The following is a 16,100-nucleotide window of genomic DNA, read 5'->3' on the forward strand; positions in this document are numbered from 1 at the left end:
ACATATCCAGGACACATATGTTGTGCATATTGGGCATTGGTGCTAATGCCATTGATGAATGGGGTGCATTTGGCCTGGAGGGTCATGTTTAATATTTAAGTTTCAGAAAACAAGCTCTTCCTGTTGAGTCAGTGGTTGACGACATCAGCCACTCGTATATAATGTATTACCTTGGCAGACCAGATCTCCTCATAAGTGTTGGATTTTTCACTTATTTGTTAATACTGCATGAAGTTCATTGTCATTGTCATCTTCATGTAAAGAGAAAAGAATCCTGGGAATTTGAAATCTCTAATTCCCATTAACCTTTGTACTTTTACATCTGGATTGTTGGAAATAATAAAACAACACAGTATCTTTTCCTTGTAGAGTTTTGGGAGTGCTAGCAAGTCTGGAGGATCAAATAAAAAACCTGGTACGTATAGTAGTGATCTTAAAAAATTACTAAAGTGTTTGCTCTGTCGCAATCTTGAATTCATAGTTTCTTGTTTGTCTTCTTTTCAGAGATTGCTCAGGTAACTTCAGCATATGTTGCTTCTGGTTCTGAACAACTTAGCCTTGCACCAGGACAGTTAATATTAATTCTAAAGAAAAATACAAGTGGGTGGTGGCAAGGAGAGTTACAGGTAATATTCTTTAAATAGCATCTGTAAATTTTATTATAAAAATACTGCATGCTCCATAAAAAAGATAAAATTAATAAAAATTTTTAGATCACCCATAATCATTCCACTTAGAGGTAATCAATATCAATATTTTACTGCATTATATTTCCTTTAGTCTCTTGTGTGTACATTTTTAGCACAGTTGAGTTGATGTTATAAGTAACAATTTAAGGAATCACTTTCTCCCAAGACATAATTGTTTTCCAATAATGCATTCCTTTATAATTCACAGATCATGTTCTTAAAGAAAAGCACAGCATCATCTTTCCCTGGGATAGTCCCAGGCTTGCAGTATAGCCTCTAGGAGAAAGACATAATCTAGACGGTGTGCTGAGAAAATACTACTAATTGGGCTGTCCGCTAGTAGTCTTAGGTTTTTGAAACAGCAGTGCAATTAAAAACAATACAGACATAGATGAACCTGTTTTTTTTTTCCCTAAAACGTTAATAGATGGTTATTGCATATGTTTTGATACAGGAAAAGAGTTCTTCTCTCACTTCTAATATTTCCTTACTAGTTAAAACTAAAAAGCATTTTAGGGATTAAAAGATGACAAGAGATATAATAGCTATATTTTTATATGAGTGATATATAATTGTAATATGGAGGATAAACATAGCTTCATTCTTGCAAATCAGGAGTCTTAGGATTCTGAAAGAAAAATGGGGGTTCAAATTTAATACCTTCTTGAATAACCCCCTGAAATTCCACCTTCTGATTTACTTTGAAGATGGACCGAACTAAGTGGGAAACATGACTCTATAAATTTTACTTATGACCTCCTGATTAATGATTAACAAAGCTCCAAGAAGTATTTGTAGTCAGCTGCACCATTTTAAGGGGGTTAGGAGAACTCTAGAAATGTCTTTTTAGAATATAAATATTTTTGTGAAATATTCAGAGAACTCTGAGCCTGAAAGACCTCCACATAGACTTCTTCAGATGCTGTTTTCAGCAGCAGTTTGAGTTGCATGTTTGAGTTGCATGTTTTAGTGTGTCTTCTGGTTGTTTAATGTTGACTTGAAAGGCTAATGCTGAGTTTGAGGCCCCCAAGATCATGCTCATATTTGAAACCAATTCCAAGTTAGGGGATCTTCAAGACTACTCTCAAGTTCTGTAAGTCACTAGAAGGACTTTACGGAACTCACTATAGCTATTACACTCATGTTGCAGTTTACTGGAATGAAAGGATACAGATTAAAGTCAGCCAAGGGAAGAGACACATGGGGCAGAGTGCAGTAGAGTTCCAAAAACAGAGCTTTCAGTTGTCCTCTACTGGCGGAGTCATGAACAGTATTAACTCCTCCTGGCAATGATGTGTGACAATACACACAGTATTGCCAGTCACCAAAGCCTTGGTGTACAGAGTTTTGCCTGGGGTTCCTCACATAGATATAGTTGATTGCCCATTTGGCTGAACTCAGTCTCCATCCCCTACCAAGGTAGAGCTGATACTGCATGACCCAAAGCACCCACCATATATCGCATTGTTAGATTTGGCATGACCCAGCACCCACAGGTAAACTAAGACACTCTGACCAGTCAGGATAGTCCAAGGATTTAGAGATTACTTCCCAGGAGCTGAGGGCAAAGACCAGACTTCTCTTTAGGCAAAATTAAATTATTTACTACACATTTATGGTTTTTCTAATTTTTAAGTTATGTCTCAATGATTGTTTTTAATCTCATCTTTCAATTGTGTATTTCTTTTGCTAATTTTATAGGCCAGAGGAAAAAAGCGACAGAAAGGATGGTTTCCTGCCAGTCATGTTAAACTTTTGGGTCCAAGTAGTGAAAGAGCCACACCTGCCTTTCATCCTGGTATGGAAACGGGTTAATTTGTATTTCATTTTAGAGGAGTTTGTTAAAACTCAGCAACTTCTTAGATTAGCTCACTCTTTGGAAAACATTAAAAATGTGTTCTTTCCTTATGTCTGCTTAAAAGTAACATGCCACTGAGAATTTCCTTTCTGAAAAGTTCAGTGTAGGAACAGCCAGTTTATTCACTGATACTTGAACCACTTCAACTCTTTGAAATCTTTCAATGTGAAATTGTTACACCATCATACTTAAAGTGAAGTACTTCACTTAGATTGTTAACTGCAGTTGGGAAATTCTTGTTTTTGTAAGACCAGGAATAGGGGAAGGAGGGTGAGAAAGAGCAGTTCAAGGGAAATTTTAGCCTAATTTTAATATTTAATATTAAAATAATTTAAATCCTAGGGAGATTTCAAATGATTGACCCTTGCAGGAATAATTAATTTGTTTAATGTGTTATTTTGTTATTCTTGTGATAGTATGTCAGGTGATTGCTATGTATGACTATGCAGCGAATAATGAAGATGAGCTCAGTTTCTCCAAGGGACAACTCATTAATGTTATGAACAAAGATGATCCTGATTGGTGGCAAGGAGAGATCAATGGGGTGACTGGTCTCTTTCCTTCAAACTACGTTAAGATGACGACAGACTCAGATCCAAGTCAACAATGTGAGTAATATTATTTATCTCTCACCTAGTATAAAACTTTAATATACAGCACTGCATTTATTCCTTTTCTGGATTAGATCTTAAACTCAGCACTCACAGCAAATGTAGATTAGTGTTTAAAGTGAGAAGAAACAAAAGGAAACTTTTTACAAGGTCAGAAGTTATATAGCTTTATTTTAAATACTTGCTAGCTCCAGACCTTCGTATTAGACTTAATCTGAAAGAGTATATAATTTTTCCTACGAGTTCTTTGGTATGACTGCCATCTATACTGCAGCTTCTTTTTACTATCATCCTCTTTTTCAGTGTCCCATGTTCTTTTTTGGTTTAATAAAAAGTAGCTAGTGGCTGGGCGCAATGGCCCACACCCATAATCCCAGCACTTTGGGAGGCCTAGGCGCGCAAGATCTCTTAAGCCCAGGAGTTGGAGACTAGCCTGGGCAACATGGCGAAACCCCATCTCGACAAAAAAATACCAAAATTGGCTGGGTGTGGTGGCACGTGCTTGTAGTGTCAGCTACTTGGGAGGCTGAGGTGGGAGGATCTCTTGAACCCGGGAGGTTAAGGCTGCAGTAAGTCATGATCACACACACTGCACTCCAGCCTGGGCAACAAGGTGAAACCCTGTCTCAAGAGAAAAAAAAAAAAAAGTAGCTAGCAATTACCCTATTCACTTATTCAAAATTAGTCTTTTAGTGTACAGAAGCCATTACATTTCTAACCTTCTCATTTATTTCTCACTGTTTACATATCATTCATGTTGGAAGAAAATTAAAAAGTAACTATTTATGACTGTTGCAAAATTCTTGTCAGGTGATTCTTTAGATAGTCGCCTTTTTCCACAAGGGATGTATCAATCAAGGTCTATTTCATTATTTTCAGAACAAGGGTCCAGATCTCGAAGTGTGAAGTTTGGTATTATATAAAATTATCTCTCTGTATTTACCTAGCCATTCTTTTGGTTGACAGTAAATATAGCATTAGTAATAAATTAGGGAATAAATAGTACTTGGAAATAACTTTTTACCTTTATGAAATGATTGTCACTTTTTCCCACTCTTTTGATTTTTAGTTTTATTTTTAAAATATCTCATGATATATGTCTTATGAAATTTAAAATACTTAGCCTTTCATTTAAGTTCAGTTGCTGAGAATATATAAATGGTAACCCAAACAAAACTCAGATACACTTTATGATTCAGTATAAGGATTGTGAATTTATACCGTATCCATAATTTTGGGCATTATTTTCACTTTAGAGCTTATAAAGATAGTTCTGACCCTGGGAGAAACCTTCCCTTCACATAAAGCAACTAAGTTTCCCAACTTGGAGATGGGAGGAATCCAGTTTTTTGTGATTTGAATATTCCCAAAAATATTGCAGGGTTTCAGAAGTGATAAAGAAAATTGTAACTTGGGTTGCCTAATAAATGATCATTTTTAAGCTCTGCTGATGGTTTGGCAGTTCACAATGATTAATTAGAAACCAGTTTATCTAATTAGCTGTGGCATCTTTCTTGGTGTTGAGAATGGAAAGTACTTTTCAGACCTACTGGGTTTGGAAGATCTTTGGCTAGTGATCCCTGAAGGCATGCCAGTGTGTCAGTACATTTGGCTTTTATAGCATCTATGATCTAAAGTGATGGTTTTCCAAATATGTTGTTGTGGTTTGAAACACTTTTTCCAATTAAGTCTCACAGAATAGGGAATATAAAGAACAGATAAAAGCTGTTTGAAAGGAAGGACAGGACCATGGCCCCAGGTCTTATACCTTTCCCCCGCCTATTTTATGAAGGCCCTTTCAGTTTCCCCTCTGCAGATAATTTAAATATTACTCTAGAGAAATCTACTTCAAGGCAGTAACAATCTCCTAGGAAAGTAACTTTCCCAGAGAGTTGAGTGACAATTTTTTATTCCAAAAAGAAGCAGCATAGTTTCTGGTTGTCAGTAAATGTGTAATACACTAATGATACAGAAAATAGATTGATGTCATCCCTTGGTTATTATTCAAGGACACATTTGTCATGGAAATTACTTTTGCCCAGAGAATGCTTCATCTACTATTTTAGTATGGGTAGAACTGTCAGAGCCTTAGTCTGCCTATAGATGAGAGAGATACCCAATCTAAACAGCACTATCCAGTAGAATTTTATGCAGTACAGAAAATAGTCTATATCTCGACTCTCCAATACAGTGGTCGCTAGTCACTTTTGATTATTCGGAGTGTGGCTAATATGACGAGAAACTCAATTTAATTAAACTTTAATTTTAAGCTAAATAGCCACTCATGGCCTGTGGCTCCTGTATTAGACAGTGCGCGTCTAGAAGACAACCAATTGTAATGCAAGCCCTCCCTGAAATAAAACACGGAAATAGCAGGGCTGGGCACAGTGGCGCACACCTATAATCCCAACACTTTGGGAGGCCGAGGTAGGAAGATTGTTTGATCATCAGTATAGGGAGACCTCATCTCTACAGAAAAAATTTTTAAAATTAGCTGAGTGTGGTGGCACATCCCTGTAGTCCCAGCAGCCTGGGAGGCTGAGGTGGGAGGCTGTAGTGAGCCATGGTCATGCCACTGTGCTCCAGCCTGGGTAACAGGGTGAGACCCTGTCTCAAAACAAACAAGGAAATATTGAAAGATTAAAATAAGAAGAAAAACAATAATTGTCTTTTGGTCATTATTGACCTACGCAATGATTTTATAGCTCCTATGTGCTTCAGGTTTTACTTTTTTGAGGGGTTTTGGATTTTATGTTAACATTCTTCCCACTGTTCATTTAAGAAATTCATCATTTGGTATTACTTGAGTGTCTACTCTGTACTGACTAGGAGTACTGGGAATATGAACAAGAAAAGACAATCCATTCTGAAGTAGCTTTAGAGGTTAGTGGGGAACAACATTCAGATAAATATAACAATTGCTGTAATGAATATTTATACAAATATGTTTTGGAAAAAGACCCCCTAAATCTTTGTGGAGAAAGAAGGCATGTTGTGAAAGATATAACAGAAGATATTTGAGCTGGTACATGAAGGATAAGTACTAATGGTTTGCTGGAAGGGCAAATGTTGGGGATGCAAGGAGGAACTCATTATTTTCTTGGTCATTTTACATACTGACAGCTGGGAAAACAAAATGTTCAAGAGGTTATTTTATAAAATAAGAGTAGTTTCAAATTTCTCTTTGTTATAAAGTTATTACCGGTAACTTACCTATTACCTTGTTTCTGGCAGGTGTATGTGGGGTTTTTTTAGTTTAATCAGATCTAAAAACTGAATACTTTATTGTTTTGCCTAAATGAATGGCTAAAGGCTTGTCATCCATCCTGGAATAAAAGGGCTGTCAATTCTGTAATTCTAAGGATAACTTCCAAAGAGATTCCTCTGAGATGGTTTATTGTTTCTATAAAACAACTGTTTAAATTATCTAGGAAAGTGAGGAGTACCGATTTTGTTTACTTGAAGTAATTATTTATCAGAAATTGAAGAATCATAATTGCTTTTTCAAAGAAGATGAAGAGTAATGTTAATTGTGTTGGTAGCTATGAAGTTCACTCACATTGTTTATATAACCTATAATTTTAATAGGATATGGTTCAGAAAATGCTTAATCCGTAAAGTCAGGAATAGATATGAGATCCTTTTTGTACCTACCCAGCTTTTTATAGATGAATCATCTGTTTGTAGTTCTTGTAATAGTCAATGAAAGCTAGTTAAATTATAGATTACCATTTGTGTTTCTTTGACCCTTACAAGTATTATTTTTCATTTTGTTACATAATTAGAACTTTTTTTAAGATAGAGAATTTTAAAAGTTCAAATTTGTTTGGTTGATGTTGCATGTTGTTACTAGTCAAATTTTATCTCACCCACCTAATTTGCATTATGTTCATTTTATTCCTCATTTTCTTTTTTTAGGACCCAATGTTGTCTTCCAGTTGTGAAAGCACCCCAGAGACCCACTATCCAAGTTTCACTCTAGCGTGGAGGCAGGGCAGGCAGCCCTGATCAAATATCTCCTACACAATTCATTTACTTCGTTTGAATGTTAGAGCCACTTGTGATTATTTTTTTGTGTTTCTAACTTACAGTTTAAATTTATTTGTAAAAAGTTAAAGGATAGTGGGTCTTTGTGTGGCTTTCCCTGCTGTTCACTCTGGCATCTTTAGCATTTTTCTTCTTTTTTAATTTGATAATTGTAGGTCATTAGCATGCATATTGAGTTTGCCCTTATGTGGTGGGAGTTCAAACACACAAAGACCCACTATTTGCACAAACTGTTCTTACTGGTTTGGAATAGGCTGCCATGCTTTTTTAATGTTATTGCAACATGTGTATTAATTTACAGAATTCAGATAAAATTTGCTTATGTTCTGCTATTATGTTTGATCTAATCCTAATCACAGTGAGCTCTTAATTAGCTCAGTATGTGGTTTGCCCTCAAGTGCGCACTGTTTATTACTTTTTAATATGCCACTATGAGTACTGACATTTAGATTTGTTTAAAGGCCAAGAACTGGAAACAGCCATGCCCTGTTTTCTGTGTATTTGGGATGGGAATAATAACATTTTGGGGGAGCTTTTTAAATCTCAGAGAAGAGGAAAGTGGCCTGCTCTGGCAGGTATGTGCAGTGTTTCATTTGTTCCAGTCCCAAGAATGAGCACTGTCCTATAGTAGTTCCCTTAGGATCTTTATGTGCTCTGGGCTAATGAAGATACTGCATCATGTGCTGCAGCATTTGTATTCTTTTTTGATGACCTAAAAAGGGATTATTTTTGAGGAATGAAAGGCTCCCATCTTTGACTGTGAGATATGAAAAACCTTTCCTAGCTTAGAGCATTTATATCTATAATCCATTTTAAAGTCAGAGTTCATTGTTACCTGTTTTAATCAGGTGACTACATGTCCCAGTATACAAAAGGGCACTGGTTGACATTCTTCTTAATGTATTTAGTAAAGATCATAAGAAATCCTTTAAGAGTTTAAATGTCCCCGAAACAGACATGCAGGCTCTAGTCAAGAATGAATTAGAGTGCAAGAAAGCTGTGTAACACCTGGCATTCCTCTGTGTTCATGGAGCTTCTTTGAGGCTCGAAGATTGATTTTACCATCCAGACTTCTCTGACTAATACCTGTTCTTCAACCATATTGGCTACTTTGACATAAGAATTTACTTCTTTTCCTGGAATGGAAAACACTTTAAAAAATAATAACAAACATTATTATAAACTAATATATGTGAGAGTGCTTAGTTGATACAAAAAGGAGTTTTAGTAGACAGTATTATACTATATTTGAAAATCAAGGAGAAGTTTATGCAACTTAAAATGTTTACAGACTGCAGTGCAATCTACTGTTTGTGAATGTCAAAGTATCAGGAAAAGTGTATATACAATCACAGAGTCATATTTCCTCACAAAGTTATTTACAAAGAGTGAAATATGTTTTTATACCTCTCAGTTTCAGTTAGAGGCATGTTTTGTGCAATATTTATGTTAATGTGCCTATACATTATGAATGAATTATTTCAGTCATACATTGCCTAAATCATAACTTTATGATGCTTGGGAAAGAATCAACAGTTAAAACTTCATAAAGTTTTAATGTCTGTGTTCCAAAATTTATCACATTATTAGGATGTAGGGAGATAAGTATGTGTGCTCCCTAGGGTGGCAATTTCTAGTTACTAGACCACCTCTATTTTTAGCATTTGGCATCCTCATGATACTTTTATAAATATGACATTAATAGGAAAGCAATAATTTCATTTTACAGATGGAATAACAGATTTGCCTATATTCACTGAAAGAGTGCAAAGACTGGGTCCTTGTGAATTCAACTGACTCTCCCAAATTGTATTAATTACCTGTTCTTGCCTTTTGTTTTCTGAACTTGCTGCTTTTGCATTCTTTTGAGTTCAAAGACAGTTACCTTAAATCCATTTTTAAACCCTTGGGGTAGAAATCATACCACTGTTAATTAGCCACATTATTTGGTCTAACATTTTTTCTTTATAATTCTGAAACTGAGTTTATCTAATACATTGATTAATTATTTCAAAGGTATTTTTATAGTTCAAATCACTTCACTTTTACACTGATAAATATAAATTACTAGGAATGACCTTCAGACAGCGTTTAGCATCTGTAACCAATCTGAAAATAGTATGTTCATCAGGTACCTATGGATTAAATCATATACTGGCATATTTAAGCTGAATGTCAGTCTGGAAAATAAATTTACTATATTAACTGAAATACCACTCTTTGTGTAGGTATTTTGTCATATATTTAAGAAAAAGCTAAAAAGAATGGAAATCATATGACATAATAACTTAAGTCTTTCTTAAAAGTGCATGCAGTCTTTTGCAATACCTCATTCAGCCAAGTATTTGTTCTCTTCCTCATTCAGTATAAGGCAGCTTTCAATTTGCTTAGATGGCAACATTAGAAGTTAGAGTTCATCAGAAACATAGAATTTTAAAATGTGAGTTCAACTGAATAAATTTGAATTTCTGTAGGAGGTAAAGAATCAAAATACCTGTTTACAGATTGCAATATATGATAATCACTTTTAAATTATTTGATTAAACCTTTTAAGTTTTCCAGAAATGAAAAAAATCGGTTCTAAAAACAAAGCTGATTTTTAGAAAATTTGAGAATGTAAATCAGCCCTATCCATAATATAGTTTCTCTAAAACTTTATCTTAAAGTCATTTTAAAATAATGTAACTATTAAAAATGTAACTGATATTTAAATGTTTTGAAATAAAACATTTCAAAATATAAATACTGTAGTTTAAAAGAAAGAAACTGGAGGAAGGAAAAGTAGAGAAAGAAACGCCAATTCCAGTCCAAAGCTTTATTTGCTAAGTTTTCTTAGAATGACTTTTACCAATTTATGAGTTCTGGTAAAAAGAATCTATAATGGAAATACTGAAAGACTTTTGCCTAAAGTGGCATTATGGAATGCTGCTGTGATGCTACTGTAATGTAATAAATTATTAAATTGTTGCAAAGTGCTGTTTTTGCCTTAAAATTTTATTTTGTGTGTCTTGAAAATTATAGTATTAAAGATATTGAGATTGTGCAAATGCTGGGCACGCTTGGCATGAGATAATCTGTTTTTATTTTTACAAAATTGTAATATAACTATGCAAGTGTGTTTATTAAAAGAACACAAACTATATTAGTTGTATTGTGTATTTCTTTTGAAACATTCTTTAAAACTTTTAATTGTTTTTATTTAGTCATGATTAAATGTCTTTGGAATGTCTCTTTTTCCTTAACGTAGTCTCATGAGAACAGGCCAGCAAATTGTTTTATATCATAGGGGGCAAAAGAAATGTTTAAGTGGTCAAGATGAAGATAATTTGATTGGAGATAATCATATGTATCTCAAAAGTGAAATAAAGTTTGATTTTAATACGTTGTTGCTCACAAAAGTAAGGAAAACGTAATCTAGGGTAATAGACCATTGTGTTTTTATAAGTTTTACTGCAACTTTTTTCTAAAACGATTGGATGGAACTTACAAATTAATACTCATTGCAAATGTAGAGTAAGACTTTTAGTACAAAATAAGAGTTTATGTAAAAGAAATAGCAGTGAATGCTTGGAGATATCAAAGTTAAGCAGTGTTAAAGTTAATCATGTTGGTGGTTGTATAAGCCCTTGGGTGGAAAGAAAGATATGGATCTAAATCCAGTCCATCCGTCAACATCTAGCAGAAACAACCTCTTTCCAAAAAGCCTTTCCTCATCTCCGGAAAGTTATTCAACTAACATGTATGAAGTGTTTACATAAGGCTAAGCAGGTGCTGGGGATACAAAACTGAGTGTCAAGTGGCCATCGTCTTAGGTGGTACATAGTTCTTTGAGGGGATTAGGCTCATATGCAGATAATTATAAAACAGCATATTCAGCACAGTATAGATACTTACAGGCACTTAAGGACTACGGAGAAGGAATACCAAATTCAGCCATAGATCGGTGAACAAGAGACTTGCTGGAGTAAGCAACTGCCAGGTCCATAAGATAAGTAGCAATAAGCCAGATTCGGTGGGTAGGATGGTGGAGTGTATGATAAAGACAAGAAATGGCATGGTGGGGAAGTGTAATTATAAGCATTTCAGTATTGTTAGAATGGAAATACAGCGCCAGGAACTATGAAAGTTGAGGCTTCAGAGGCAGGCCAGGGGCTAAGTCAGAAATTCTCTAGCTCAGCTGTATGTTGGAATCACTTGGGAAACTTGCCGGGGTCCTAATTTAAATAGATTGAAGTTCAGCCTGATCTTTCAAAGCCTCCCATATGATTCTGATGTGCACCCAATGCACCCAAGGTGGAGCAAAAAATGATGAAATGGAGTTCTGAGGGAAAATTGGCAGGAACTGGAGATAGATGGAATATGAGTGTAGGTGGAAAAGTCAGTTATTCCCAGATTTGTGTCTTGAGGGACAGGATGGGATAATGGTGCCACCAACTGCAGTGAAGAATTAGAATTGGGGGAAGAAGAGGAGTTTGGAGCACCTATGGGATGTCCACATAGAATTGTCGAGCAGGTGGTCAGATAAAATCAAGATAGACAACATCAGATGTATACCACTTGGTGGAATGACATACATATTGGTAGTTGTTGAACCAGTGAAAGTAGATGAGATTACTTGGGAAGAAGATCAGACCTCCTAGAATATCAGCAGTTAAGGGTTGGATAGTGAAAGGAGCTCATAAAGATGGGAAACAGGTTGTATGAGAAAGAGATTATTGTGCTATTTTCACGATTTTTAAAAAATAATGAAATTCTGGTGCTGCAACCATCTCTCACACCAGTAAAAAGAAAAGAGGAAAAGTGCTCTTTTTTGAGGACTTCTTAGCCTAGATACTTTTCTAAGGTCCTTGAATGTATTACCTCTTCATTGTTTTCTTTTTTTGAGATACAGAAATTAAAACAGATTAGATAATTTGACCAAGGTTCCACAGCTAGTAGGTGGTAGAGGTTGTCCATGGTCTGGCTCCCAAGTCCACGCTGTTAGCCTCTACACTAATGTGCTGATATTGCCACCATCCCCTAATAATGAACTTTGGCAGTACAACCGTTACTCATACCAGTGAAATGAAAACAGGATGGTGGCTCATGCCTGTAATCCCAGCACTTTTGAGAGGCCAAGGTGGGTGATTACCTGAGCCTAGGAGTTTGAGGCCAGCCTGGGCAACATGGTGAAACCTGTCTCTACAAAAAAAAATAAAAAATATAGATAGATAGATTGCTAGATAGATAGATAGATAGCTGGGAGTGGTGCTGCTGCACGCCTGTAGTGCTAGCTACTCAGGAGGCTGAGGCAGGCAGTTCAATTGAGCCTGGGAGATCGAGGCTGCAGTGAGCTGAGATCACACCACTGCACTCCAGCCTGAGTGACAGAATGAGACCCTATGTCCCAAAAAAAAAAAAAAAGGAAAAGAAACCCAGGAAAAATCAGAGATTGTACAGGCTTTTCTCTATGTAAAAAGGACACACAGAGAAGAATCAAGGAGTCAAAGCATGAACATAATAAACAAGGACAAGACTATGACAACAGTATCCAGAAGGATAAAGTTGAATGTAATCACTTTTTTTGGTAACAGCTTCATTGAGATATAATTCACTTGCCATGCAGTTGGTGGTTTTTAGTATATTAACAAAGTTGTCCAACCATTTCCACAGTCACTTATAAAACATTTTTTTTCTTTTTATTATTATACTTTAGGTTTCAGGGTCCATGTGCACAATGTGCAGGTTTGTTACATAGGTATCCATGTGCCATGTTGATTTCCTACACCCATTAACTCGTCATTTAGCATTAGGTATATCTCCTAATGCTATCCCTCCCCCCTCCCCCAACCCCACAACAGTCCCCGGAGTGTGATGTTCCCCTTCCTGTGTCCATGAGTTCTCATTGTTCAATTCCCACCTATGAGTGAGAACATGCGGTGTTTGGTTTTTTGTCCTTGCGATAGTTTACTGAGAATGATGTTTTCCAGTTTCATCCATGTCCCTACAAAGGACATGAACTCATCATTTTTTATGGCTGCGTAGTATTCCATGGTGTATATGTGCCACATTTCTTAAGAAAATGTGGCACATATAAAACATTTTTATCACCTCAAAATGAATCTCTGTACAATTTAGCTATCACCCCCATTTCCCTAAGCCCCCTCCAGCCTCCAGCCCTAAGCAGGCACTAATCTTTTGTTTCCATGTTTGTCTATTCTGAACATTTCGTATGTATGGAATCATAAAATGTGTAGCATTTTGTGATCGGCGTATTTCACTTAGCATAATGTTTTCAAGGTTCATCCATGTAGTAGCATGTAGCTGTATGTACATCATTCCTTTTTATGGCGAAATTAATATCCCATTGTGTGGATATGCCACGTTTTGTTTATCCATTCATTAGTTAATGGACATTTGGGTTGTTTCAACCATTTGGCTATTGTGAATAATACTGCTGTGAACATTTGTGTACAAGTTTTTGTGTGAACATATGTCCATGTTTCTTTTGGATATATAGGAGTAGAATTCCCAGGTCAAATGGTAAATCTATGTTTAATTTGTTAAGGACCTGCCTCACTGGCTGCACCATTTTCTATTTCCACAAGCAGTGTACAGAGCTTTCTGTTACTCCACATCCTCACTGGCACTTGTTATTATCTGACTTTTATTATAGCCATCCAGTGGACATAAAGTGACATCTCACTGTGGTTTTGATTTGCATTTCCCTGATGACTAATGATATTGGGCATCTTTTCATGTGCTTGTTGGCCATTTGTATACCTTCTTTGGAGATATGTCTGTTCAGATCCTTTGCCTGTTTTAAAATTATTTGTCTTCATAATCACTTTTTTAAAAGACTTTATTTTTTAGAGTAGTTTTAGGTTCACAGCAAAATTGAGAGGAAGGCACAGAGATATCCCATATGTCCCTTGCCCCGAAACAGGCATAGCCTCCCCCATTAACAACACCCCCCACCAGAGCAGTACATTTGTTACAACTGATGCACCTACATCATGTCATTATCAAAGTCTGTAGTTTACATTAGGGTTCAGTCTTGGTGCTGTGCATTCTGTGGGATTGTACAAATGGGTAATGACATATGGCTACCATCACAGTATCATACAGTATTTTCACTACCCTAAAAATCCTCTGTGCTCTACCTGTTCAGCTCTCCCTCCCTCCATCCCCTGGCAACCACTGATCTTTTTACTGTCTCCATAGTTTTGCCCTTCCCAGAATATCATATGATTGGAATCATTCAGTACATAGCCTTTTCAGATTGGCTTGTTTCACTTAGTAATAGGCATGTACGTTTCCTCCATATCTTTTCATGGCTTGATCTTTTCGTTTTAGTGCTAAACAATATTCCATTGTCTGGGTGTACCACAGTTTATCCACTCACTGAAAGATACTGTGATTCCTCCCAAGTTTTGGCAATTCTGAATGAAGCTGTTATAAATATCTGTGTAAAGGCTTTTGTGTGGACATAAGTTTTCATTTCCTTTGAATCAATACCAAGGTGTGTGATTGCTGCTGGATCATATGGTTTTAGAGTATGTTTAGTTTTGTAAATGGCAAACTGTCTTCCAAAGTGGCTGTACCATTTTGCATTCCCACCGGCAATGAATGAAAGTTCCTGTTGTTCCACATCCTTGCCAGCATTTGGTGGTGTCAGTGTTATGGATTCTGGCCATTCTAACAGGTGTGTAGTGGTATCTCATTTTTGTTTTAATTTACATTTTCCCAATGACATATGATGTAAAGCATCTTTTTATATGTTTATTTGCCATCTGCATATCTTTTTCCATGAGGCATCTGTTAAGGTCTTTGGCCCATTTTTTTATTTGTTTTCTTATTGTTGAGTTTTAAGAGTTCTTTCCATATTTTGAATAATAGTTCTTTATCAGATATGTCTTTTGCAAGTTTTTTTTCAGTCTGTGCCTTGTCTTCTCATTCTCTTGACCACATCTTTTGCAGAATGAAAGTTTTTACATTTAATGAAGTCCCGCTTATCAACTCTTTCTTTCATGGGTTGTATCTTTGGTATATCTAAAGAGTCATCACTAAGCCTAAGGTTATCTAGATTTTCTCTTACATTATTTTCTGGGAGCTTTATAGTTTTGTGTTTCAAATTTAGGTTTGTGATGCATTTTGAGTTATTTTTTGTGAAGAGTACAGACCTGTGTCTATATTTCATTTTAAAGGTAGTTTTGTTTTTTGTTTTTTGTTTTTTTTTTGGCATTTGGATGGCCAGTTGTTCCAGCATCGTTTGTTGAAAAGAGTATCTTTGCCCCATGGTATTGCCTTTGCTCCTTTGTCAAAGGTCAGTTGACTCTATTTATATGGGTCTGTTTCTGGGCTCTATTCTGTTTCATTGATCTATTTGTGTATTCTTTTGCCAGTACCACACTGGCTTGATTACTGCAGCTTTCTAGTAAGTCTTGAGGTCAGGTAGTGTCAGTTCTTCAGTTTTATTCTTCTCCTTTAATTTTGTGTTGGCTGTTCTGGGTCTTTTGCCTCTCTGTATAAACTTTTAGAATCAGTTTTAGAATCACTTTTTTAACTTTGTTTTAAAGAACAACAAATTATGAAGGACATTCTTCAGAGACGTTTTAATGCTCGTCAAAAGGCAAAAATCACTTACTCTTTCAAAGAGAACGATAAATGAGTATAGTGGGAAGTATAGTGGGAGGATTGCTTTGATTCCTATCTTAGCCAGCTCACCCCTCCGAGCCTTAGCCTGGTCTGTATAAGTGAGAATAATAATACCCACATTGCACATGAAGCTTAAGGGGTTTGTAAAGCACAAGTTTAATGTCTGACACATAATAGATACTAGAAATAACAGCTAACATTTAGTAAATATTTGCTGTGTACCAAGTCATGAACTAATCATTGGGTTGTTTGAGTAAA

The 16,100-nt window shown here is 35.9% G+C and overlaps 1 protein-coding gene across 15 annotated transcripts in view; it reads left to right on the forward strand.

Moving 5' to 3' along the window:
* ITSN2 (intersectin 2) overlaps positions 1-16,100 on the forward strand; it is a 158,579-nt gene that overhangs the window by 110,140 nt on the left and 32,339 nt on the right. For 12 of the 15 annotated variants that reach the window (XM_063623891.1, XM_063623889.1, XM_055253700.2 and 9 more), the window contains 4 exons: positions 370-415; positions 505-626; positions 2,391-2,487; positions 2,964-3,155. In XM_063623891.1, the coding sequence (XP_063479961.1) occupies positions 370-415; positions 505-626; positions 2,391-2,487; positions 2,964-3,155 (457 nt within the window). Of the gene's footprint in view, positions 1-369; positions 416-504; positions 627-2,390; positions 2,488-2,963; positions 3,156-7,076; positions 10,346-16,100 lie in introns of those variants that run through there. The other 3 variants (XM_055253708.2, XM_055253709.2, XM_055253710.2) reach the window with 1 other exon arrangement.

The sequence above is a fragment of the Symphalangus syndactylus genome, chromosome 18, assembly GCF_028878055.3.
Source record: "Symphalangus syndactylus isolate Jambi chromosome 18, NHGRI_mSymSyn1-v2.1_pri, whole genome shotgun sequence".
NCBI classification, from domain to species: Eukaryota; Metazoa; Chordata; class Mammalia; order Primates; family Hylobatidae; genus Symphalangus; species Symphalangus syndactylus.